Source organism: Urocitellus parryii, chromosome 11 (assembly GCF_045843805.1).
Source record: "Urocitellus parryii isolate mUroPar1 chromosome 11, mUroPar1.hap1, whole genome shotgun sequence".
In the NCBI taxonomy this organism is placed as follows: domain Eukaryota; kingdom Metazoa; phylum Chordata; class Mammalia; order Rodentia; family Sciuridae; genus Urocitellus; species Urocitellus parryii.
The window spans coordinates 122,425,131-122,452,889 of record NC_135541.1 but is presented as its reverse complement, the minus strand read 5'-3'; the positions used below and the strand labels follow the sequence as shown (position 1 = coordinate 122,452,889).

Below are 27,759 nucleotides of genomic sequence, written 5' to 3'. Positions count from 1 at the left end.
TCTTTTCTTTCTTTTTTGGTACTGGGGATGAAATATAGGGGTGCTATACACTGATCTATATCACCAGTCCTTTTTATTTTTGAGATAGGATCTCAGTATGTTGCTGAAGGTCTCACTAAATTTCTGAGGCTGGCCTTGAGCTTACAGTCCTCCTGACTCAGCCTCCTGAGTTCCTGAGATTACAGGTATGTGCCACCATATCCAGCTCAGTTGTGTTTCTACTACTAGCAATGAATAATCTGAAAATGAAATTAAAGAAATAACACCATTTATGATAGCATCAAAAAGAACAAAAAGTGGTGCTTTCTTGTAATCCCAGCAATTTGAGAGGCTGAAGTTTGCAAGTTGGAGGCCAGCCTCAGCAATTTAGTAGTACTCTATCTCAAAATAAAAAAAGGACTGGAGATGTAGCTCAGTGGCAAAGCATCCCTATGTTAAATCCCCAATCCCCCTCACCACAAACACAAAAATTAATAGCATAAATTTTGGAGTTCAGAAATGAATTCTCATGTTTATGGTTAATAAATTTTCAATAAAAATGCCAAGACTACTCAAAGGAGAAAGAATAATCTTTTTTAAAAAATATTTATTTATTTATTTTAGTTTTCGGCGGACCCAACATCTTTGTTTGTATGTGGTGCTGGGGATCGAACCCGGGCCGCACGCATGCCAGGCGAGCGCGCTACCCCTTGAGCCAAATCCCCAGCCCAAGAATAATCTTAATAATAAATGGTTCTGAGTCAACTGGATATTCACATACAAAAGAATGAAGATGGATTCCTACCTCACACTATAGATAAAAATGAACTCAACATGGATCAGGGGACAAAATTAAGAGCTATAAAACTCTTAGAAGAAATCAAAGTCATAAATCTTTCTGCCCTTGGATTGGGCGATAGTTTCTTAGATACTACACCAAAAGTATAAGCAACAACAACAACAACAAAAATGATTAACTGGATAAACTAAAAACTTCTGTGCTTCAAAAAAAATGCTATCAAGAAGGTGAAAGAAAACCCATAAAACAGAATAAAAATCTTGCAAATCAAGTTTGAAAACAAACTTGTATCTAGAATATATGAAATCAAGAACTCTTAAAACAGAATAAAAAGACAATTCAATTAAAAAAAATGTCAAAAGACCAGGTGTGGTGGTGTATGCCAATAACCCCAGATACTCAGGAGGCTGAGGCAGGACCACCTGGGCAATTTAGCAAGATCCTATCTCAAAATGAAATCAATAGAAAGATGCGGATGACTTAACTGATACATTTTACCAAATGTTTAAAGAACAATGAATGGCAATAATTCTCAACTTCTTCCAAAAATAGAAAATGGTGGTATAAAAAATAGCTCGGTGGTAGAGTGCTTTAGTAACATGTGCAAGGCCCTGGGTTCAGTCTTCAGTATAAGGGGAAAAGAGCTGGCAAAAGATCTGAAAAAAAGCTGATAAAATATATTTCTTCAAAGAAAATATACAGATGGCCAATAAACACATGGAAAGATGCATAATCTAATTAGTCATTGGAAAGTGCAAATAAAAATCACCATGAGATACTACGTCATTTCTTCTAGGAAGGATATATCAAAATGACAAGCATTAACAAGTATTGGGGGTGGGGGTGGCTGGGGTTGTGGCTCAGCAGTAGAGCACTTGCCTAGCACGTGCGAGGCGCTGGCTTCCATCCTCAGCACCACATAAAAATAAATGAATAAAATAAAAGTATTATGTCCGACTGTAAAAAACTAAAAAGTATTTTTTAAAAAGCAAGTATTGGCAAGGATACAGAAAGACTGCTATTCTCTTTACCTTGCTAGGGGAAATGTAAAATAATGCAGCTCTTCAAAAGACTAAACAGAGTTAACATATGAGTCAACACATACTCAAGAGAAATGAAAACATGTTCACATGAAAACTTGCATGTGAATATTCATGGCAGCACTTTATTGGTAGCCTCAAAATAGAAACAACACGTCCATTCAACGGATGAGTGGAAAAGCAAATTGTAGTATTTCTACATAATGGACTACCATTCAAGCACACACACAAAAAAGAATACAGTATTGATAAATGCTACAACACAAATGAACTTTGAAAACATGCTAAATGAAAGAAGCTAAACTTTTATAAGTAACACACATTATATGATTTATCTGAAATGTCTAAATAGGCAAATCCATAAAGATAAAAAGTATATGAGTGATTGACAGCAGCTAGGAGGAGGTAATGAAAGCAACTGCTAATTAGTATGGGACTTCTTCTGGGGAAAATGAGGATTGTCTGGAAGCCAGGCACGGTGGATGCCTGTAATGCCAGCTTCTCAGGAGACAAGCAGGAGCATCACAAGTTTGAGGCCAAGCTGGGCCACTTAGAACATGTCTCAAAACTTAAAGGGCACAAGGCCATGGTTTTAATCCCTAGTACTGCAAACAAGAACAACAAAAAGAGCTGGAGTAAGGCGGTGTGGTGGTTCCTAAATAACTTTAAATTGTACATTCAAGAGGTTGAACTATATGACTTAAATATCATATCTCAAGTATAAAAATAAATATATGTGGGAAGGGTGATAGAGAATCATGTCTCTAACTCAAATGGTTCAGGGAAAACATTTTTTGTAACTTTTCTGTAAACTTGAATTATTTAAAATGAATAGAAAATGACATTGAAGATAATTATGCTATAGGGGTAAAGCTGGTTCTATTCCACTTGTAGTGTTTGTGATTTTTTCATTTTATTTGTTTGTTTTTGCAGTTCTGGGGATGAAACTGAGGACCTCACATAGGCAAGGCAAGTGTTGAACCCCGATGTAAAGAAAAGACCACTGACTCCAATTTTAAATAAAATTAAAGCAAGCTTGTATTGTGTACACACAAAAAAGAGTGATCAATGGCTGTCTCTCCCAACCTGGGCTAGAGACCAGCACTCCAGCTTTCCAGGAATAAGGTTTTATAGCACAAAAAATTGCAAAGGGGGGGTGTCTTGAGAACTTACAGATAACAGGATTTTGACAAGCATAATACAAAGGAAGGTTGTAGGTTAATGATCTAAATGGCTTAACATTTCAAGGTATGGAATAAATTTAGAGGCACGGCTAAGGTTTTAGAGAGGATTGTTATCTGGTAAGGGAAAGCCAGGCATGGGTGAGTTCAAGGCACAGGGAGGAACTCCAAACAAGTTTAGAAAACACAGTAATTGATAGTAAAACAGAAATTAACTTTTCATCACTTTGTGATGAGATGGCTCACAATCTTAAAATGGAATTAGGCTGGGTTCATCACAAGTAAAGTGATCTTCCACTGAGCTATATCCCCAGCCCAGAAATACTTTTTGAAAAGTGAATCAGGGACTGGGAGTGTGGACAGTGGTAGAGCTCTTGCCTCACACGTGGGAGGCACTGGGTTTGATCCTCAGCACCACATAAAAACAAAATAAAGGTATTGTGTCCATATACAACTAAAAATATATTTTTAAAAGTGAATCATTCATAAAATTAAAATGATAATACTTAGTGTGGAATTTGATTCTGAAAAAAATCTGGGTTCTGGACTTGTAACATCTCATACTATTCTTTAATAATATAAGGCAGTACAACATAAAGTTAATAACGTATTTGTGATCAGACAGATGTACTACTTTCTAGTTGATGACTTTGGGGAATGTTACTCAACTTCTAAAAGCCTCAGTTTTGTGGTTTAGATTTATTCATTGATTTTTTAAAAATAATTATTTATTTATATGTGGTGCTGAGAATTGAACTCAGTGCCTCACACATGCTAGGCAAGTGCTCTACTACTGCATTACAACCCCAGCCCAGTGTTGTGGTGTAGATATGAGGTGTCCCCCAAAAGCTCCTGTGTTAATTCAGGACTATTCAGAGGTGAAATGATTAAATCATGAGAGGTGTAGCCTAATCAGTCCATTGTAATTTGACTAGACTAACTGGGTGGTAACTGTAGGTAGGTGAGGCTTGGCTTGAGGAAGAAAGTGGGTCACTAGGGATGTGCCTTGGAAGAACTGGTCTTCCTTGTGGCCCCATCAGCACCCCCTGCTTCCTGGATGTCATGAGTGGAACAGCTATTCCCTGCTATACCATCAGGCTCTGCCTTGTCTTGGGCTCAGAGCAATGGAGTCAGTCAATCTGGATGGGACCTCTGAAACCTTGAACTCAGAATAAACTTATACTCATTTAGGTTGTTCTTGTCAGCTAGTTGAGTTACAGCAATGAAAAGCTGACTAACACATTGTTTTCTCATCTGTAAAATGGGAAAAATTAATAGATTGTTCTGTTCTGTATAGGGTGAGTAATGACTTCTCCCATGATTAGGATTACAGTCAACCTCATTTATTATAAAGTCCAATGTTCTAGCTTTTTAGTTGTATATGGACACAATACCTTCATTTTATTTTATTTTATTTTTTTTCAAAAGACATACTAAGCCTTTTTTTTGAGAGAGAGAGAGAGAGAGAGAGAGAGAGAGAGAGAGAGAGAAGTTTTTAATATTTATTTTTTAATTTTATTTTTATGTGGTGCTGAGGATCAAACCCAGTGCCTCCCACGTGGAATGTGAAAGCTCTACCACTGAGCTATACTCCCAGTCTCTGATTCACTTTTTAAAACTTTATTAGACAAATCATTATTAGACAATTAATTCTTCATTTCTCTGCTACCTACAAAATAACTACATTATTGCTCATCATTAAATTTTATGATTTATTAACAATGCTAAAAGATTTATTATGAAAGCATATTAGCAAGACCTTTTGGAAGTAATTAGGAGAGATCTCCGTTGTCTATTGTCATAATCACAAGCTGTGTACAACAAGCACAGTCATGTCACTAAGTTTACCAAGTCTATTAGAAAATGAGTAACAAAATAGTTACCTTGACTTTGATGAGACAAAAGCTATATTTCATATCCCTGTCTCTAAAGCATGGAAAACAAAAATGCCTAGTTGGAAACAGATTTGATGCTTACCAGTTGTTTGTTGTGCTGAGGCAGAGGACAGGGCTGGGCACCAGCTGGCACCTTGTATACTGGTGTTACGGACATACTGGCAGGATGGGCACATATGAAGCGCACTTGTACAACCTCCACAGCTGGACTAGGGTTCAGGACTCCTGGGTGATTTCCAATTCGAAATGTGAGAACCTTTAAGGAAATATTAGAGCAAGAGATAATTATGGGTAAACATTTAAAAAAAATATTTTTAGTTGTAGATGGACCACAATACTTCTGTTTATTTAATTTTTTTTTTTTTTTTTTTTTTTTGTGGTGCTGGGGATTGAACCCAGTGCCTCACCTGTGCTTTGCAAACTCTCCATCACTGAGCCACAACCCCAGCCCTATCTATGGGTAGACATTTGATGTCGGTTGAGCACATCTAAATGTGTCATTCAAATTCCATTACAGAGTGTTAATTTGGACATTGTAATCAGATAAATCCCTTAAAGATATTATAGTTCTTAATTATCTGTGTTTGGGGGCATTAAAGGTATCATGAACTTTTAACAAAAATTGAGCTTTGGAGTCTGGGGTTGTGGCTCAGTGATAGATCACTTGCCTCGTATGTGTGAGGCACTGGGTTTGATCCTCAGCACCACATAAAAATAAATAAAATAAAGGTATTATGTCCATCTACAACTAAAAAAAAATGAAGATAAAAGGGAAAAAAAAGAGAGAGAAGGAAAAGGGAAAAAGGAAAAAATCGAGCTTTGGCCAGACATTTCTCCAGCATCCAGTTTGTAAAGAAAACATAATCAAGACAGCAATAATCAGACCAATGAGGACAGCTCTGCTTTTGCTACTGAGATTGACCATCAGCATTCTTAAATCTGCATTACTGTGTCTTAATGGACAGTGGTTTATTTTGTTGTAAACATGTGTTTGTAGAACTATTCTAATACATAAAATTTTTGTCTTTATTCTAATAAATAAAAAGATTTTTGCTCCCATGAGATAAAGCAAATTTACAAAATTAAAAACAACCAAGCCTCGATCTAGTAGTTCAGTCTTTGCCTCCAACAAACTTTTGTTACCAATTGGTAAAAAGTGTAAAAACTAGGGCTGGGGTTGTGGCTCCGTGGTAGAGCGCTTGCCTAGAACGTGCAAGGCCCTGGGTTCGATCCTCAGCACCACATAAAAAATAAATAAAGGTATTGTGTCCAATTACAACTAAAAAATAAATATTAAAAAAGTATAAAAACTATGTTGTGTTACAATTTGTCTTATGTGAAAGTAATAATGAATAACACTGTGGAAACAGAAAGAAATTAGGATGCTTTAATTGGGAGTTAATTAGGCCCTGAAATTACTAATAGTTCATTCAATAACAGGAAAAAAGAAAACTACCTCAACATAACAGAAGTTTTATATTGAAAAACCCATAGCTAATGTTATATTCAATGGTTACACTGAAAGTTTTTTCTCTACTCAAGAATAAAGCAAGGATATACACTTTTGCCACTTCTATTCAACATTGTTCTACAAGGTTCAAGAGCACATGCTCGGGCTGGGATGTGGCTCAAGCGGTAGCATGCTCGCCTGGCATGCATGTGGCCCGGGTTCGATCCTCAGCACCACATACAAACAAAGATGTTGTGTCCGCTGAGAACTAAAAAATAAATATTAAAAAATTCTCTCTCTCTCACACTCTCTCTTTAAAAAAAAAAAAGAGCACATGCTCATGTACAAACTACTACATGAATTCAGCAAAGCATCTGGATACTAAGTCAACTGATAAAAATCAGTTACATTTTTATACACTAACAATGAACAGTTTGAAAAGGAAATTATGAAAGCAATTCCATTTAAAATAGCCTCAAAAAGAATAAAATATTTAGGAATTAGTTTAACCAAGGAGGTAAAAGACTTGTACAATGAAAACTACAAAATGTGGTTAAAAGAAGTTAAAGAAGATATTACTAAATAGAAAGAAATCCCATATTCATAGAATGGAAGACTTAATGTTAAGATGTTAATACTATCCAAAGTGATTTACAGATTCAATGCAATCCCTATCAAAATCCCAATGATTAAGAAGGCTGAGGCAGGAGAATTGCAAGTTCAAAGCCTGGACAAAATAAAAAGGGCTGGGCAATTAAAGGACACATGAACTGAACAGACACTTCTAAAAAAAAGAAATACAAATGGCCAATAAATACATGAAAGTACAAATACACAAAAAATGTTCAATATCATTAGCAATTAGAGAAATGCAAATCAAAACTACATTGAGATTTCATCTCACGCCAGTCAGAATGGTAGTCTCAAGAATTCAAATGATAATAGTTGCTAGAGAGGATGTGGACAAAAAGGAATACTTTTGCACTGTTGGTAGAACTGTAAATTAGTACAACTACTATGGTAATCAGTATAGAGGCTCTTCAAAAGACTAGGCATGGAACCACCATATGATCCAACTATACCACTTCTCAGTATTTACCCTGAAGAATTAAAGTCATCTTACTATAGTGATACATGCACATTTGTGTTTATAAGAGCACAATTCACAATAATCAAACTATGGAACCAGCCTAGGTGTCCATCAGTGAAGAATGGATAAAGAAAAGGTGGGTACATACACACCATGGAGTTTTATTCAGCCATAAAGAAGAATGAAATTATGGCCTTTGCAGAAAAATGGATGGAATTAGAATCCACCATGATAAGTGAAATAAGTCAAACTCAGAAGGTCAAAGGTCCTATGATGTTTTCTCTCATATGTGGAACCTAGAGAGAAAAAAGGAAAACAAAAGTGGGGGTGGATCTATCAGTAGAGGAAAGGGACTAACGAGTGGGAGGTAGGGAGGAAGGGGAAAAACCTAAAGAGTGATATTGGCCAAATTATGTTATTATATTGTGTGCGTATATAAATATGTGAAATATGAATATGTACAACTATAATGCACCAATAATAAATAAATAAATAATCATAGCAAAATAAAAAGGGCTAGGGGTGTAGCTCAGTGGTAGAGAACCCCTGGTTTCAATCCCCAGTGCACCCTTCACCCCAACAAAATCATAATGACTTTTTCAATAATAGAAAAAAATCCATCCTACAACTCATAGAGAATCTTAAAATTTTCCAAATAATTAAAAGAAGCTTGAAAAAGAATAAAACTAGGGAATTTAACTTTCCTGATTTTAAGTCTTAATACAAAGTTACAGTAATCAAAATGTGTGGTACAAACATCAAGGCAGACATGTATACCAATGGAATAGAGAATCCATGAAAAAAATCCTTGCATATACGGTCCAATAATTTTTTAGAAGGGCACCAAGCCCTTTTAATGGGGAAAGGGCAGCCTTTTAAATAATCAGCATGAAGAAAACTGGGTAACCACATGCAAAAAAAAAAAAAAAAAAAAAGTTGTGCGTTTTCCAAACACCATATGTAAAAATTAGTTCAAAATGTTTCAAAGACCTAAATGTAAGACCTAAAAGTATAAAACTTTCAGAGTAAAATCTAGGACAAAGCTTGACAATATTGTACTGGGCAATGTTTTCTTGGGTATGATACCAAAATACAGGCAATAAAGGAAAAAAAACCAGTCAAATTGGACTTCACAAAATTTTTAAAACTTGTTCATTAAAAGATAAAGTCAACAGAATAAAAGGCAATCCACAGAATGGAAGAAAATATTTGCAAGTCATATATGTGATAAGCAACCAATATACAGACTATATAGTGAACTTCCAAATTCAGCAATAAAACAACCCATTTCAAAAACAGGCAAAAGAGGGTTGGGGTTGTGGCTCAGTGGTAGAGCACTTGCCTTGCATGTGCATGGCCCTGGGTTCAATTCTCAGCACCACATAAAAATAAAATAAAGGTATTGTGTCCATCTACAACTAGAGAGAGAGAGAGAGAGAGAGAGAGAGAGAGAGAGAGAGAGAAGAGCCTTAAGAAGGTGTTTTTATATCCGTGTTCACAGCAGCATTTTGCATAGCAGTTAGAACATGAAGGCAATACAAGGGTCCATGTATGGATGGACTAAAAAAAAAAAGGTGTATATATACATTATAATGGAATATGCAGCCTTAAAACAGAAGGAAATTCAGACATGCTACAACATGAATGAAACTTAAGAATATTGTGTTAAGTAAAATAATATATTCATAAAAAGACAAATACTACATATTTCTATATATTTGAGGTATTTAGAGTAATAAAAATTAGAAACAGAAAGTAGAATGGTGGTCATCAAGGGCTGGTGTGAAACACTAATGAGGAGTTATTTTTATTCATTTATTTATTTTTTGCGTGGGATTGAACCCGGGGTCTCACACATGCTAGGCAAATGCTTTACCGCTTAGCTATAGCCCCGCTGACCTATATACTTAAAAATGATTAAAGTGGGGTCTGGGGCTCTAGCTCAGTGATAGCACTCTCCTAGTATGTGTGAGGTCCTGAGTTCAATTCCCCGTCTCTCTCTCTCTCTCTCTCTCTCTCTCTCTCTCTCTCTCTCTCACACACACACACACACACACACACACACACACACACACACAAACACACACACATTTTTGAAGACAGTAAATTTTATGTGTATCCTACTATAATAAAATTTAGGTCAAAAGAACATAATTAGCCCAGTGGCTTGGGAGGCTGAGATAGGAGGATTGTAAATTCAAAGCCAGCCTCAGTGAGACCTTGTCTCTAAATAAAATACAAAATAGGGCTGGAGATGTGGCTCAGTGTTTGAGTGTCCCTGAGTTCAATCCCTGGTACCCCCCTGAAAGGACATGATTAGGTCTGAAATTACTAATAGTTAGTCATATCATATATACAGTAAAATTGACTATAAACATTAAAAAGAAGGTTGATTAATCATATCACAGTTCTTACTAAGTTAAAATCTTACATTGATGCCCTGTGGGCCAGTTATCCTTCCTGTGTTTCATACATAAATTTAAAAAAAGTAATTAATTAATTGGTTTTTTTTTAGTTATACATGACAGTAGCATGTATTTTGACATATTATACATATATGGAGTATAACTTCCCATTCTTGTGGTTGTACATTATGTGGAGTTATACTGATTGTGTCTTCATATATGAACATAGGAAACCTATGTCTGATTCATTCTACTGTCTTTCCCATTCCCATCTCCAACCCTCCCCCCCTTCATACTCGCCCCCACAATCCAGTGAACCTCCACTCCTCCCCATTCCCTATCTATTGTGAGTCAGCATCCAAAAATCACAGAGAACATTTATTTGGTCTTTGGTTTTTTTGGGGATCAGGTTATTTCACTTAGCATGATAGTCTCCTGTCCTACCCATTTACCATTTACCAGCAAATGCCACAATTTCATTTTTCATTATGGCCGAGTAATTCCATTATGTATATGTATCACATTTTCTGTATGCATTCATCTGTTGAAGGGCACCTAGGTCCGTAGCTTAGCTATTGTGAATTGAGCTGCTATAAACATTGATGTGGCAGCATCATTACAGTATGTTGATTTTAAGTCCTTTGGGTATATGCCAAGGGGTGGGATAACAGGTCAAATGGTGGTTTCATTCCAAGTTTTCCGAAGAATCCCCATACTGCTTTTCAGAGTGGTTGCACCAATTTGCAGTCCCACCAGCAATGTATGAGTGGACCTTTTCATCCACATCCTCACTAACATTTATTGTTACTTGTATTCTTGATAATTGCCATTCTGACTGGAATGGGATGAAATCTGTGTAGTTTTAATTTGCATTTCTCTAATTACTAGAGATGTTGAACATTTTTTCATATATTTGATGACCATTCATATTTATTCTTCTGTAAAGTATCTGTTCAGTTCCTTTGCCCATTATTGATTGGATTATTTGTTTTTTGGTTGTTTTTTTTTTTTTTTTGGTGTTAAGTTTTTAAAATTCTTTATCTTGGAGATTAAAGCTAGAACAGGTGGCAAAGATTATCCCCCATTCTGTATGCTCTCTCTTCACATGCTTTTTTTTTTAAATTTCTTTTTTAGTTGTAGATGAACACAATACCTTTATTTTATTCATTTTTTATGTGGTGCTGAGGATCAAAACCAGTGCCTCACACATGCTAGGTGACTGTTCTACCACTGAGTTACTACCCCAGCCCTTCTCTTCACACTCTTGGTTGTTTTCTTTGCTATGAAGAAGGCTTTTAGTTTGATACCATTCCATTTATTCTTTTTTTTTTGGGGGGGGTACTGGGGATTGAACTCAGGGGCACTCAACCACTCAGCCATATCCTCAGCCCTATTTTGTATTTTATTTAGAGATAGGGTCTCATGATTCTCCTGCCTCAGGCTTCCAAACCCCTGGAATCACAGGCATGTGCCACTGTGCCCAGCCCATTTATTGATTCTTTTTTTAAAATTCAAAGATTTCCTTTAGTCTTTTTTTTCCACTTATTCTTTTTTTAATATTTATTTTTTAGGTGTAGATGGACATAACACAATGCCTTTATTATTATTATTGTTTTATGTGGTGCTGAGGGGTGCTGAGGATCGAACCCGTGTCCCGCCTGTGCTGGGCGAGCGCTCTACAGCTGAGACACAATCCCAGCCCCCATTTATTGATTCTTGATTTTACTTCTTGTGCTTTAGGAGTACTGTCAAGAAATTCAGTTCCTAAGCCAAATGATGGAGATTTGGGCTTACTTTTTCTCCTCTTAGGCACAGGATTCTCAGGTCTAATGCCTGGGTCCTTGACCACTTTGAGTTTTGTGCAGGGTGAAAGACAGGGGTTTTGGGCTGGGGATGTGGCTCAAGCTGTAGCGCACTTGCCTGGAATGCGTGCAGCCCAGGTTCAATCCTCATCACCACATACAAACAAACGATGTGTCCGCCGAAAACTAAAAAACAAATATTAAAAATTCTCTCTCTCTCTTTAAAAAAAAAAAAGAAAGACAGGGGTTTAATTTCTTTCTAGTACATATGGATTTCCAGTTTTTCTCACACCATTTGTTGAAGAGGCTATCTTTTCTCTAATGTATGTTTATGGTGCCTTTGTCTAATATGAGATAACTATATTTAAATGGGTTTGTCTCTGTGTTCTCCATCTTGTACCATTGGTCTTCATGTCTGTTTGGGTGCCTATACCATGCTGTTTTTGTCACTATAGCTCTGTAGTATAATTTAAGGTCTGATATGGTGATGCCGCCTGCTTCATTTTTCTCACTAAAGAGCCTCTTATATTTCCAAATGAATTTCATGACTGCTTTTTCTATTTTTACGAAGAATGTCATTGAACTTTTAATAGGAATTGCATTAAACCTGTGTAACACTTTTGGTAGAATGGGCATTTTGACAATATTAATTCTGCCTATCCAAAAACATGGGAGATCTTTCCATTTTCTAAGGTCTTCTTCAATTTCTTTCTTTAGTGTTTTGTAGTTCTCATTGTAGAAGTCTTTCACCTATTTTATTAGATCAATTCCCAAGTATTTTATTTTATTTCTTTTGGTGCTGGGGATCAAATCCAGGCCTTGTGCATGCAAGGCAACAATCTACCAACTGAACTATATCCCCAGCCCTATTTTATTTATTTTTTTTATTTTTTGAGGCTATTGTGAATGAAATAGTTTTCCTAATTTCTCTTTTAGTTGATTCATCACTGATGAATAGGAATGCAATTGATTTATGAGTGTTAATTTTATATCCTGCTAATTTGCTGAATTTATGAGTTCTAAAAGTTTTCTGGGTCTTCTAAGTATAGAATCATGTTGTCAGAAAATAGGAATAGTTTTGAGTTCATCTTTTCCTAATTGTATCCCTTTAATTTCTTTCTTCTGCCTAATTGCTCTGGCTAGAGTGTCAAGGACTATGTTGAATAGAAGTGGCGAAAGAGGGCATGTTGTCTTCTCCCAGTTTTTAGAGGGAATGGCGAAAGAGGGCATCCTTGTCTTCTCCCAGTTTTTAGAGGGAATGCTCTCAATTTTTCTCCATTTAGAATGATATTGGCCTTGGATTTAACATATGTAGCTTTTACTATGTTGAGGTATGTTCCTACTATCCCTAGTTTTTCTAGTGTTTTGAACATGAATGTATTCTGTATTTTGTCAAATGCTTTTTCTGCATCTATAATCATGTGATTCTTGTTTTTAAATCTATTGATGTGATGAATTATGTTCATTGATTTCCATATGTTGAACCAAGCTTGCAACCCTAGGATGAACCCCACTTGATCATGGTGCACTATCTTTTTAATATGTTCTTGTATGCAATTTGCCAGCATTTTATTAAGAATTTTTGCATCTATGTTCATCAGGAATTCTGGTCTGAAGTTTTCTTTCCTTGATGTGTCTTTGTCAGGTTTTGGTGTCAGGGAGATACTAGAATAAGTTTGGAAGGGTTCCCTCCTTTTATATTTCACAGAATAATTTGAGAAGGATTTGTGTTAGTTCTTCTTTGAAGATATGACAGAACTCAGTTGAGACTCTATCTGGTTCTGGACTTTTCTTGTTTGGTAAGCTTTTGATGGCATCTTCAATTTCACTGCTTGTAATTTTGATCTGTTGAAATTTTCTGTGCCTTCCTGGTTCAATCTGGGTAGGTCATATGGCTCTAGAATTTGTTGATGTCTTCAATATTTTCTATTTTATTACAGTATAATTTTTAAAAATAGTTTCTGATTATCATCTGTATTTCAGTATTGTCTGTTGTGGTACTTCCTTTTTTCATTATGAATTTTAGAAATTTGAATTTTCTTTGTTAGTTTGGCTAAGAGTTTATGGATTTTATTTTTTAAAGAAACATTTTTTTCTTTTTTGATTAAAAAATTTTTTTTCTTTTAGTTTCATTGATTTCAGCTCTGATTTTAATTATTTCCAGTTGCAAACTGCTTTTGGTGTTTTGTTCTTTTTTTTAAAAAAATATTCATTTTTTAGTCGTAGTTGTACAGAATACCTTTGTTATTTATTTATTTATTTATATGTGGTGCTGAGGATTGAACCCACAGCCTCATATGTGCAAGGTGAGAGCTCTCCCACTAAGCCTCAGCCCCAGCCCTGTTCTTCTTTTTCTAGGGCTTTGAGATATAATGTTAGGTTATTAATTTAGTGACTTTCTATTCTTTTAATGAATGACCTCTATCATTCATTAATTCTTAACCATAATCAAACTGCAAAACTTTGTTACTATTTTTTGTTTGTTTTTGATTTTTGCAGTACTGGGGATTAAACCCAGGACCTCACACATGCCAGGCAAACACCCTTGGGCATGCTGGGCAAACACCCTACCACTTAAGTACATTGCTAGTCCATTTTATTATTTATTTATTTATTATTAGTTTTGTACCAAGGATTGAACCCAGGGGTGCTTAACCACTGAGTCATATCTTCAGCCCTTTTTATATTTTATTTAGAGACAGGGTCTCCCTGAGTTGCTTAGGACCTAACTAAATTGCTAAAGCTGGCTTTGAACTCAAGAGCCTCCTGCCTCAGCCTCACAAGTTGCTGGGATTACAGGCATGCACTGCCAGCTGGCCTTCATATATATATATATGTTGTAGTTGGACACAATACCTATATTTTATTTATTTATTTTTATGTAGTGCTGAGGATTGAACCTAGGGCCTTGCATGTGTTAGGTGAGTGTTCTATTGCTGAACCACAACCCCAGCATCAGGTGGCCTTATTTTTATTTTGAGACAGGGTCTCACTAAGTTGCTGAGGCCGGCCTTGAACTTGGGATCCTCCTGCCTCAAACTCCTGAGTAGCTGTTACTAGTTGTTATCAGTATAGATTGTTTCCTCAAAATTACTAAAGACAGTTGACCCTTTAAAGTTTCTTCCTTAATCAGTATACAGGTTTCTCAAAAGACTAGGAATAGAATCACTAATGACCACTACTTGGTATTTATCCTAAAGTATTAAAGTCAGTATACTAGAGTGATATATGCATACACATGTGTGGTGAGCCGTTTCTGTGAACTGTGGCCGCCATTACAAGATGGCGCTGGTTTCCGCTGTAGTCTGTGACAAACAACTCCTTATCAGAATGAGTTGGCGTGCTGTGACTTGGCACCCTATGAGAAAAGTCCACGTGGCAGTTGTGCATTGGGGCTTGATGTGCTTTATCAAGGCTGGGGCGCTTGGGTGAGGTAGTAGGAGTAGTAGTAGTAGAAGTAGTAGAAGCTAGAAGACATGTCAAAATAAAGGCCTGAATAAACTGCTGAAGGAAGAATCCTGTGTCGCGTCTTCCTTTGCCGGCTGGGGGTCGTGGCAGTTGGTGGCCCGGACGGGGACACTCCTCGAACCCAGGATTCAGAACTTTCAGCAGTCAGGGTGGTGCACCGGTAAGTTCCCGGGTAAGTGGGAATCCGCAAATGAAAGCGGGGCACTCCTTGGTAATTAAAGAGAGAGCAGAAAAATAATTAAACGGGACGCTCCTCTGTAGATAGAGAGCGGGGGAAAAAATAATAAAATAGGATGCTCCTCTGTAGATAAAGAGAGAGTGGGGCTTTTGTACTTTCACTTTCTTCATAGTTTTGAAAACATCTTCATAGTTTTGAAAACATTATGGGTATTAACTCCTCAAGCCAAATTTTGCTTGCCTTGGACGGGTTACTACGTTCTAAGGAACTTAAAGTGAAACAGAGCACATTGCAGATGTTTTTGAGAGAGGCTGATATCGCAGCCCCTTGGTTTGCCTTTTCAGGGAGTCTTACGATTCCCAGCTGGGACAAGTTAGGAAAAGACCTTGACTTTGCTTATAGGCAGGGAACTTTAAAAGATGGCATTATTAATATGGAAGCTGGTTAGAGGTTGTATAACAGATGGTAAATGTCAAGAGGCTGTAAATGAGGGTCAAGCTGTTCTTGAGCAATTGCATGAGGAAAAATCTGAGGGATCCCACAGTGAAGTGCAGAAAGTGTTAAGAGTAAAAGCAGTGAAAAGGCAAAAGAGACTGAACCTAAAATTAGGAGAAGGCTCTATCCAGATTTGACCGCACTTAAAACACCTGAGGACACAAGTGGCTCAGAGAGTTCTGAGGATCTTGATATTTTGTTACAGCAATTATGTGGGATAAAAATGAAAAAGAAAAAACGGGAGATGCAAGGTATGAAGGCATCCCATGTAGAGGAAGATAGGGCTGGCTCTGAAGAGGAGGTGGAAAATCTAGAGGAGGAGCCAGTACTTGATGCTGCTCCACCCTTCCCCGCGCCTCCAGTAGTTCCGCCCCCGTATGTGGGGGGGAGCCAAAGTTCCGGGAGATCTTTTCATACGCAAGTTTGGAGGACAGTCAATACAGATATGGGACTTGCGTACCCGGTGTTTCAGGACAATAACAGGGGAAGGTATCATGAGCCTTTAGATTTTAAAATAATTAAAAACTTGGCAGAATCCGTCCATACTTATGGCATAGATGCTGCTTTCACCCTTACTCAGGTGGAAGGACTGACTAGATTCTGCATGACCCCCTCAGATTGGGCTGGCTTAGTCTGAGCCTGTGTCTCCCCGGGAAAATATCTAGATTGGAGAGCATTCATGTTAGAGGGTGCAGTAGAACAGGCTGCTCAAAATCATGCAGCAGGACGTCCTGCCTGGGATAAGGATATGCTTCTGGGACAAGGCAGGTTTGCTAATCAACAGACAGGATATCCTCCCGAAGTGTACGAACAGATTAGTAATATCTGCATCCGTGCATGGAAGTCACTCCCAAATAGAGGAGAGGTATCTGGCAATCTGACTAAGATTATACAAGGCCCTACAGAGCCTTTCTCAGACTTTGTTGCTAGGATGGTGGATGCTGCAGGAAAAATCTTTGGCGATCCCGATAGAGCCATGCCTTTGATTAAGCAACTTGTTTTTGAGCAATGTACTAAAGAATGTAAGGCAGCTATAGTGACAGCTGTGGCGGTGTCTGCTGCTGCAGCAGTTACGGCTGGAGTAGCCATGGCCAGCCAGGTACAAACTGCTGCCACTATTAATCAGGTTATTCAACAAACATCCACCATACTTGAATCTCAAAGTAGAATTAATCAACACATTCTATCTGGGATTTTGGCTGCTAATCAAAGAATAGATTTGCTGCAAGCTCAAATTGAGGAATTGTATGACTTGTTACAGTTGGGTTGCATTGATCACCGTGCACATTTATGTATAACCTCTGTCAGATTTAATGATTCCAGAAATGCCTCCCGCATCATCGGAGAGTATTTATCCGGAACCTGGTCCATGGAAGCAGAAAACCTGATCCAGTCTCAACTAACTCAGATTGCTGTTTTGAATAGCACCCGTGTCGAACCAGTGACTTTGGGTCAATTCACCAGTTGGATATCTTCTGCCTTTTCCTTTTTTAAGGAGTGGGTGGGAGTAGGCATTTTTGGTACTATGTGTTGCTTTGGTGTGATTCTTTGTTTGTGGCTTCTCTGTCGTCTCAAGGCTCGCAATGCTCGGGACAAGGCAATGCTCGTCCAAGCTCTTGCTGCTTTAGAAAATGGCAACTCGCCACAGGTCTGGCTTGCGCATCTTAAAACAGTAAACCTTTGACATGGTCGTTGCACCCCAAGTTATTATAACATTGCACTGGGATCGACATGTCCTTCTTTTGTCATCCTTCTAGTGTTGGGAAGCCTTTGCACTCTGCGGGTCTTGTCACCATTGCACGCAGGTGGGTTTCCACACTGGTCTTTATCTTTTGCTTTACCGTGCCTTTCTCTTGGGGTGTTGCCAACTTAATTTTGTCTGTACTACGAAGGCAGCCTCAGCTGTCCCCCTTCGTCCACCATTGTCACGATACAGGATGCGAGGCAAGGCACTGCACTTGAGTGATCCTTGAAGTAGACCTCAAGGAGAGCATGTCCTATTGCATGCGGGTTGGACGTCCACGCCCCGCCCCATGGAAAAAGGCGTCGGCTGATATGGCCTCGGATCTGGGGAAGGCGCCTCCTTAGGGCTGAGCCATACTTTGCAGCCACTTCTGCACAGTGGGATAGGACCTCTACTCTCGCCTGTATTGTCTTAGTAAAACAAAAAGGGGGAACTGTGGTGAGCCGTTTCTGTGAACTGTGGCCGCCATTACAAGATGGCGCTGGTTTCCGCTGTAGTCTGTGACAAACAACTCCTTATCAGAATGAGTTGGTGTGCTGTGACTTGGCACCCTATGAGAAAAGTCCACGTGGCAGTTGTGCATTGGGGCTTGATGTGCTTTATCAAGGCTGGGGCGCTCGGGTGAGGTAGTAGGAGTAGTAGTAGTAGTAGTAGAAGTAGTAGAAGCTAGAAGACATGTCAAAATAAAGGCCTGAATAAACTGCTGAAGGAAGAATCCTGTGTCGCGTCTTCCTTTGCCGGCTGGGGGTCGTGGCACACATGCTTATAGCAGCACAATTCACAATAGCCAAACTATGAAACCACCCTAGATGTTCATCAACAAATGAATGGATCAAGAAAATGTGGTATATATACACAAGGAGTTTTATTCAGCCATAAAGAAGAATAGAGTTATGTCATTTGCAGAAAGTAGATGAAACTTGAGAACATTATATTAAGTAAATAAACCAAACTCAGAAAGTCAAGAGTTGTTTATTTTCTCTTATATGTGGAAGCTAGAGAGGAAAAAGAAGCTGGGGGCAGAGGGTATCTCACAAAAAATTAAAGGGAGACCAGTACAGTAGAGGAAAGGGACAGGGTGGGGGAGAGGGAAAGGTGAAATACTGGGGAAGGATACTGACCAAATTATATTGTTATATTATATACATGTATATGTAATAATAAATCTCACTATTCTAATGTATGATAATAGTGCACCAATAAAAAATGGGGAAAAAGTTTTTCTTCTTTTAATTCTTTGAAGGTAAGGAATAAAATGTCCTCTAGTCTAGATAATAGGGCCATTAATTAAAGTGATAAAATTAAAATAATTTAAAATAATTCATAACAAAAAAATCTTGATTGTTAATGAGTGTTAGAATTCTCAGATAAGCAAACTGAAACCACTGATTACATATAAAGGATAATAAAAAAAATTAGAATTTAATTTAATCAATAATTAGAATTTTCCTATCTAGTTCATAAACTAAATCAATTAGAATCTGAAAAGGAATGGCTGGTAGTACAAAGGAATTGAAGTAGTATATGAAAAGAAATATTAGGGGGAAAAAAGACTATAAAGATTATTTTCATACTTGCTCCCCTAAATCCAGGCACAGGATCCGGTATATGTACTGGTTCTGCTTTCTCTTGGCTGGCAGTCGGACTTCTGTCACTTTGATCTTCTCTGTCCTCTCCATGCTCAGCTCCAAAAAAAAACGGGAGGGTTCCAGGATCCACGGACGAGGGCCCCCTTCAAACACTACTTCCTTCACAGACTGCCATGTCACCAATGCCACTTCCACAGGGTTTAGGGCCTGATGACATTTAAAGAAACTGATCTCAGGTTGGTTAGGAAATTCAACATTTAATTTTTTTTCTAATCTACTATCTATCTATCTATCTATCTATCTATTGATCAATCGATCAATCGAGTCAGAGTCTAAGTTTCCCAAGCTGGTCTTAAACTTCTGGGCCTGATATCCTCCTACTTCAGCTTTCTGAGTAGCTGGAATTACAGGTATGCCGGTCATGCCTCTTTAGACAGTTTTTTAAAGTGAAATACAATTTATCTGAATATATACATCTCCAACCCTTTTTTGTTTTATTTTGAGACAGAGTCTTGCTCAGAACCTGCGTGAGCCCCTGGGATTACAAGTGCGTACCACCATGCCTGGTAAGTGCAGGTTATTCTTGTATGGTGCACAAGTGTCTACAACACTGACCAAATCATAAAATGAAGTAGAGTGTTGATACAGTTTTCTAAAAGTGTAATCAAACCACATTTTATTATTTCATTTCAGAACTAGTCAATCATATTTATTATTGAATATCATTAGAATTAAATATTTCTGCAAAGCACAGTGAAGCATGAGGCTGAGGCAGGAGGATCACAAGTTCAAGGCCAGCCTCAACAATTTAGTGAGGTCCTAAGCAACTTAGTGAGACCCTGTCTCAAAGTAAAAACTAAAATAAAGACTGGAGATGTAGCCAAGTGGTAAAGGTTTTAATTCCCAATAACAACAATAAATAAATAAATAAATAGAAGTTTTTGAAACATTATTTCTATCTCTAATGGCAGCATTTTCTTAAATAAGGTATATACAATTTAACAAGTATCCACTGATGGCCTACTGGGAACACAATAATAGAAATCCAAACTGCTTCACAGTTTGGGAAAACAGCTTTGGAGTAGGTGATGAGTATTACAAAAAGTTATAACACAGGGTAGGAATGTACCTCTGTCCTAGAGTGCTAACCTAGCATGCATGAGGCCCTGAATTTAATTCCCAGTACATACAAAAAAAAAAAACCCTACACTGCAGAGTGTTATATAAACTTTTTATAGAGGAAATTAATGAAAGAATGAACTTAGAGGCTTCATGGAAAGTTTCTCAAAGAAAAGTAGAGATGATTTCTTTTTCTTAGATGCATAGTCCAAAATTAATCAGACCAACTGAACTGAGCTGGAAGTAAAAGAACAATTGAAAACAATACCATGTTCTGAAACAAAGATAGAATGCAGACATAGACACATATATATTTTTTCAGTGCTAGAGACTGAGCTCAGAGCCTTACACATGCTAGATAAATGCTTTACCTCCTAAGTTAAATTCCCAGCTCCAAGATACCTATGTTTTTATATACTCTCTTTTGGCAGGTAAAGGGAAAGAAGCACAAGTAAAGCATTTGGTAGAAAAAGAAAATCATCATCTTCCTTTCCTTTAAGGATGGTTTATATTCAGAGGAGATTTATAGACAATAAATATGAAAAAAGTCTAACGAGAAAAGTAAGGAAATTATAATAAGCCATAGCTAGGCACTTCCACTGAATTTGGCAAGTAAGATGATTCTTCTGCTAGGGAACCAATGAAATGTACTCAAATCCTCAATGTACTCAGATGTTTAATACATATACTGCACAATGCACAAAGAGGCAAACTTTGAACAAACAAGTTATCTTTCTTTTTGTCTTTTTCTTTTCTTTTCTCTCTCTCTCTTTTTTAATCCTTTTTCTTTATTTGTTACTGGGGGTTGAACTCAGGGCCACTCTACCACTGAACTACATTCATCCTAGCCTTTTTTATGTTTTATTTTGAAACAGGGTGTCAACTTAAAAATATTCCTGAATATTTTAATTCAGGAAGCATAAGGTAGAAGCATGAGGGAGTAAATTCCCCAAAATTCAGGTTTGATGAGAGAATTTACATATAAAAACAAAATAGTAGGGCTGTAATTCAGTGGTAAAGCACTTGCCTAGCATGTGCCAGGCCCTGGGTTTGATCCTTACCATTACACACACACACACACAGTGGTAAATAAAAGAATACAGATATCATCACTGATCCTTAGTGAATACAGATGACTAGGTAGTCCCTAAGTATAGAGTTGGGTCCATGGAAAGAAATGGAATGACAGTACCTTACTATGAAATATCTTACCTTTAAGGGCTCATAAGCAGCAAATGTGGCACTGCTCTCCAAATACTCTTCATATTCAGTCACACTCACTATTACCAGAGTATGGCCTAAAGATTTGGCTGCTATATGTGTACTAGAACAATGCATTGGTCCAGGTCTTTGAATACCTTTGAATCAAAAAATAATTATTTCAGTAGGGTAATAATTAATCTGTTCTTCAGGATATTAAGCTACAGAAATATAAGAATTCTAACACATTAAAAATACCAGGCTGGGGGGTGCTGGGGTTGTGGCTCAGTGGTAGAGCACTCGCCTAGCTCGTGTGAGGCCCTAGGTTCAATCCTCAGCACCACATAAAAATAAATAAATAAAATAAAGGTATTGTGTCCAACTACAACTAAAAAATAATTTTTAAAAAAAAAAAAAAGGGCTGGGGTTGTGGCTCAGTGGTAGAACACTCGCCTCACATCTCTTATCCTACATAAGAGATAATTCATTATCTGAAGGTGAGAGGAAGCACTGCGAACAGAGGAGAAAGATGTGATTAGTACTACATACCAATAAGGAAAAAAGAAGTCTAAGCTGATGCCACTCTTACAGATGTACTGTGAGAATTAAATACATGAGTTAATACATCGAATCCCTGGGCTCAATCCTCAGCACCACATAAAAATAAATAAGTGAAATAAGGGTATTGTGTCAACTACAACTAAAATACAAATATTAAAAAAAAATACTGGGCTGGGGCTGGGGCTCAGTGGGGCTGGGGTTGTGACTCAGTGGTAGAGCACTTGCCTAGCATGTGTGAGGAACTGGGTTCGATTCTCAGCACCATGTATAAATAAATGAACAAAATAAGATCTATAAACAACTAAAAAAAATTTTAAAAAAACCCCACCATCTTGGGCTAGGATGTAGCTCAATGGTACTATGCTTGCCTCACATGCACAAGGCCCTGAGATCAATCTCCAGCAACACACACACACACATACACAACAAACAGGTGCAATGACATGCACTTGTAATTTCAGCTAACTGGGGAGGCTGAGGTGAAAGGATCACTTGCATCCAGTTCAAGTTCAGCTTAAGCAATATAGCAAGACCCTGTCTCAAAAAAAAAAAAATTTACCTTTTTTTTTTTCTTTTTTGGGACTAGGGATTAAAACCAGGACCCCTGCACTTGTTATACAAGCACTCTACCACTTAGCAACACTGCCAGCCAAATAATCAAGTTGATATAAAAATCTATTTCTTCTATTAACAGACATATATTACGTAAGACAAAATTCAATCTACAGTGAGGATAACATGTGAGCAAAGATCCTTACCTCCTGATCTTAAGTATTACCAGAAAGTGTTAAATATGATAGAGATTTAGAAGCCAGGAAGGTGGTAAAAAAGATTTATTCATTTATTTTTATTTATTTATTTATTTATTTTTAATATTTATATTTTAGTTTTCGGCGGACACAACATCTTTGTTTGTATGTGGTGCTGAGGATCGAACCTGGGCCGCACGCATGCCAGGCGAGCGTGCTACCGCTTGAGCCACATCCCCAGCCCCTTCATTTATTTTTAAATATTTATTTTTTAGTCAGGGGTGGACCCAATATCTTTATTTTATTTTTATGTGGTGCTGAGGATCTAACCCAGTTCCTCACACATGCTAGGTGAGCGGACTACCTCTGATACACAACCCCAGCCCTAAAAAAAAGATTTAAATAAAGTATTTCAAGTTGAGAAATAGCTTGAACAAAGAAATATAAATGAGACATGAATGAGTATGAGGGAGATATAAGAGAAAATTTAACCAAAGTAGTTGATTTAGCTAGAACCATTTGTACTGTCATGAAAAGGCAGATTTAGCTATACCACTTGTACTATCATGTTATACTGTAGAGGGCTATGAAGACTAAACTAAAAGGATTTCTGCTCTATTCTATTGGCAAAGATAATCCTCTAAAATTTTTTGAACAGAAAAAGTAATATTGAAGTTGAGCTGCACAAAGATTGATCTGGTAGTCATGATTACCCGTTGAAGGATATTGGTGTATCCTACATAAGAGATAACTCATTATCTGAAAGTTAGAGGAGGCACTGCAAACAGAGGAGAGAAATACCATATAAGGAATACATACCAATAAGGGAAAAAAAAAAAGTCCAAGCTGATGCCACTCTTATAGATGTACTGTGAGAATTAAATGAGTTAATACATGAAAGTATTCAGAACAGAGCCTGGTAAATAGTAGATGCTAAGAAATGTTAGATGTTAGATGTTACTGCTATCATATTGATTAAAGAAACAATGGGGATGAGGATCAACTATGATGCTCAATAGCAAGAAAGAATACTGACCTTTATGAATAGATTGTTCTTATTTTCCTTTTTATTACAAAGATTTTTTTCCTTTTTTGAATAAACTTAAAAAATATAGACATTAAATGGCACTATACTTCTCTTAGAAATAAACATGGTATATACATTAAAGAAATAAGAAAAGAGCTTGACACTAGATAGAGAATATCTTATTAGAAGCTGAAAACTGATATTGTCCAGCCACTATGTTATTAAATTTCTGTATCCTTGTTTCTACATCTATATGTAGATCAATACCTACTTCAAGGCAATTGATAAAACAATTAAAAATATTATAAGAAAGGAATTGTAAACTGGGTGCAGTAGTGCACACCTGTAATCCCAGCAGCTCAGAAGGCTGGGGCAGGAGGATCTGAGTTTAAAGCCAGCCTCATCAATTTAGTGAGGCCCTAAGCAACTTAGAGAGATCCTGTCTCTAATTAAATAAAATATAAAAAGGACTGGGGATGTGGCTCACTGGTTAAGCACTCTGGAATAAAAAAAATGGAATTGTATGAATTTAGACTCTAGTAATTTCTAAATTGATGCCTGCTACCCTCAATTCTAGGATATAGGGAGGAGAAATTTAAAAGGACTACTCTTACCTTCTTTGAGAAGAGTGAAGACTCCTTGCTTATCCATGTTTAAATCCAAAGATAAATGAGAGCAATCTGTGAATGCCACTATCTCTTTGGTCTCCTTATTTACATGATACATTGCAATGGGGATTTCTATAATCTGGCCAATCTCCACATCAGCATGAAATGGTAACAGTTCCATTTTGTTCAGTTTTAGGACATATATCTGAAGGAAAAACAATTTACATTTTAGGAAATTCTTAGAAAAAAGGGAATCATTCCTTAAATATTTAAATATACACACAAACTAGGAGTGACGGAGCATACAACTGTAACCCAGCAACTTAGGAAGCTGAGACAGGAGGATCACAAGTTTGAGATCAGCCTCAGCAACTTACCAAGACCCTAAGCAACTTAGTAAGAACCTATTTCAAAATAAAAAAATTAAAAGGTCTGGGGATATTGCTCAATGGTTATGTATCTCCAGGCACCAAAAATTTAAAAATAAAATAAACGCACACACATATGAACATGTGGTGTGTGTGTATGTGTGTATATATATATATGTATATGCATATGTACGTATATATACATATATATATAAACATTATATATATATATATATATATATATCACAACAACTCTCTCTCTCTCTCTTTTTTTTTCTTTTGATGCTGGGGATTGAACCCAGGGCCTTGTGCATGCCTGGCAGACCCTCTACCACTAAGCCACATCCCCAGTCCCCAGCATAATAACTTACTATATAGCATTGACATTTTATTATGTATAAGTAATCTAGAGATGATTTAAAACACACAGGAGGATGTGCATATATATGCATATTATATGCAAATACAATGCCATTTTATACAAAAGACTTGAGCATCCTCAGATTATGGAGTCTGAGGGGTCCAAGAACCAATCCCCTGTAGACACTGAGGAATGACTGCATACTACTTTACATACACACATAAATACACACAGTAGGTGCTAAACATCTCTCTCTTCATCCCTCAATCAATGAATGTCTTCAAAACATTTAACACTATACAGCAGGGGCCTGGCAAATTTGGCCAGAACACAACCTGCTTTTGTACACAACCTGATTTTGTATAGTAAGCTAAAAAATAGTTTTAAAGATTTGTAAACAAAAACAACAAAGCCAAGCTCAGTGGCACGTGCCTGTAATCCCATCGGTTTGGGAGGCTGAGACAGGAGAATCACGAGTTCAAAGCTAGCCCTAAGCAACTTAGAGAAGTGCTGTCTCTAAATAAAATATAAAAAAAGGGCTGGGGATGTGGCTCAGTAGTTAAATGCCCCTAGGTTCAATCCTCGGTACCACCACCACCACCACCAACAACAACGACGAAGAATATGAGACAGAGAGTGTATGTAGGCTTCAAAGACTAATGTATCTAGTGCTTTTACAGAAAAAGATTGCTAACTTCTGACTTAAAGCATGGCCTCTTCCTTTCTTTTCTGAGGGGATGGTGGTACTGGAGATGAACCCAGGGCCTTGCCTATCCCAAGTCTGCCACTGAGCTCTACCCCAGCTTCATCCTCTTGCTTAGGGCCTTGCTAATTGCTAAAGCTGATTTTGAACTTGAGATTTTTCTGCCTCAGACTCCTAAACCACTGGGATTACAGGTATACGCCACCACCTGCCTGGTTTATTGTTTATTTTGAGACAGGATCTTGCTAAATTGCTTAGGAGTTTGCTAAATTGTTGAGGCTGGTTTTAAACCTGCGATCCTTCCGCCTCAGCATCCATAGCCGCTGGGATTATAGGCGTGTACCACCATGCTCTGCTCTTGCTATCTTTTTTATTTGGTAGGAGGGATTGAACTCGGGGGTACCACATCCTCAACCCTATTTTGTACTTTCTTTAGAGACAGGGTCTCACTGAGTTACTTAGTGCCTTGAAGTTGCTGAGGCTGGCTTTGAACTTGAGATCCTTCTGTCTCAGCCTCCCAAACTGCTGGGATTACAGGCGTGTGCCACCACACCTGGCTCTTGCTATCTTTTTAAAACAATATATTTTATTTTTGTCATTTTTGTTGCTTTCTATGTTTCTTCTGCTAGTTCCTCTTCCTCTATGTTTCTTGAAGTGACTCTTGTATTACACAGAATCCCAAAGCTTCAATGACTAATCGTATGCTGATAACTCTCCAGCCTTAAACTGTCAGTTGAACTTCAGATTCCTATTTCCAATTATAAACATCTATCTGGATGCTCCACAGGTGAGTTAAATTTATCCACAACTACCCATAGCCTTCTTCTTTTCTTGTACAAGGAAAGAACAGTACTGTTTAAATGAGAATGTTTACCTCAGTGCTTGGCATATATTCAGTGCTTAATGTTAGCTATTTTTGTTATAATTACCATAAATATGATCATTAACTGGCCTTCATAAAGTAGCTTTATTTCTCTTTTTTCTAAAGATTTTTTAAAATATTTCTTTTTAGTTGTAGATGGACACAATACCTTTTTGTGGTGCTGGCTATTGTACCTAGGGCCTCATGCATACTAGGCAAGGGCTCAACCATGAGCTACATCTCCAGCTCTTAGATGTTAGCTTCTCTAAGATAGGGATGATATGCTATGTATTTTTGAATGTTCTATGATACCTAGTATGGTGTCATATACCTAAAGATACTCAATAAATAATTACCAAGTAATGGCAAAATGCTAGGTCCTGCCGGGGAAAGCAGCATACATTTAAAGTGGGAGAAAATAGAAAAATGGTAACAATAAATAGTAAATGATATAGGGGTTAGGGATGTAGTTCAATGGTAGAGTGCTTGCCTTGCACATGTGAGGCACTGGGTTCAATCCTCAGCACTGCATAAAAATAAGTAAATAAAACAAAGGTATTGTATCCATCTACAACTAATAAAAAATTTTTTTTTAAGTTTTCAGTCTTTTAGAAACAGATTAACAAACCAAAATATGAGTTTAGAAATAAAGCTACTTGTGGCTGGGGTTAAAGCTCAGTGGCAGAGTGCTTGCCTCACACATGTGAGGCACGGGGTTCAATCTTCAGCACCACATAAAAAATAAATTAATTAAATAAATAAAGTAAAGATATTGTGTCTATCTTTTTTTAATATTTATTTTTTAGTTGGACACAATATCATCTTTATTTTACTTATTTATTTTTATGTGGTGCTGAGGATTGAACCCAGGGCCTCTCGCGTGCTAGGCAAGCACTCAACCACTGAGCCATAACCCCAGCCCTATTGTGTCTATCTTAAAAAAATCTTTAAGGGCTGGGGTTATAGCTCAGTGGTAGAATGCTCGCCTTGAATGCAAACCTCGAAGGCACCAGCTTTGATCCTCAGCACCACATAAAAATTAAAAAAAATAAAGGTACTGTGTCCATCTACAACTTAAAAAAAAAT

General features: G+C 37.3%; 1 protein-coding gene across 1 annotated transcript in view; it reads right to left on the bottom strand.

The window, feature by feature from the left end:
• Positions 1-27,759, bottom strand: part of Nup210l (nucleoporin 210 like) — a 119,178-nt gene that overhangs the window by 57,921 nt on the left and 33,498 nt on the right. Inside the window, exons 13-16 of the mRNA XM_026412995.2 lie at positions 24,386-24,584; positions 21,447-21,592; positions 19,101-19,322; positions 4,977-5,150 (exon numbers count right to left, since the gene is read on the bottom strand). Of these exons, the coding sequence (XP_026268780.2) occupies positions 4,977-5,150; positions 19,101-19,322; positions 21,447-21,592; positions 24,386-24,584 (741 nt within the window). The remainder of the gene's footprint in view (positions 1-4,976; positions 5,151-19,100; positions 19,323-21,446; positions 21,593-24,385; positions 24,585-27,759) is intronic.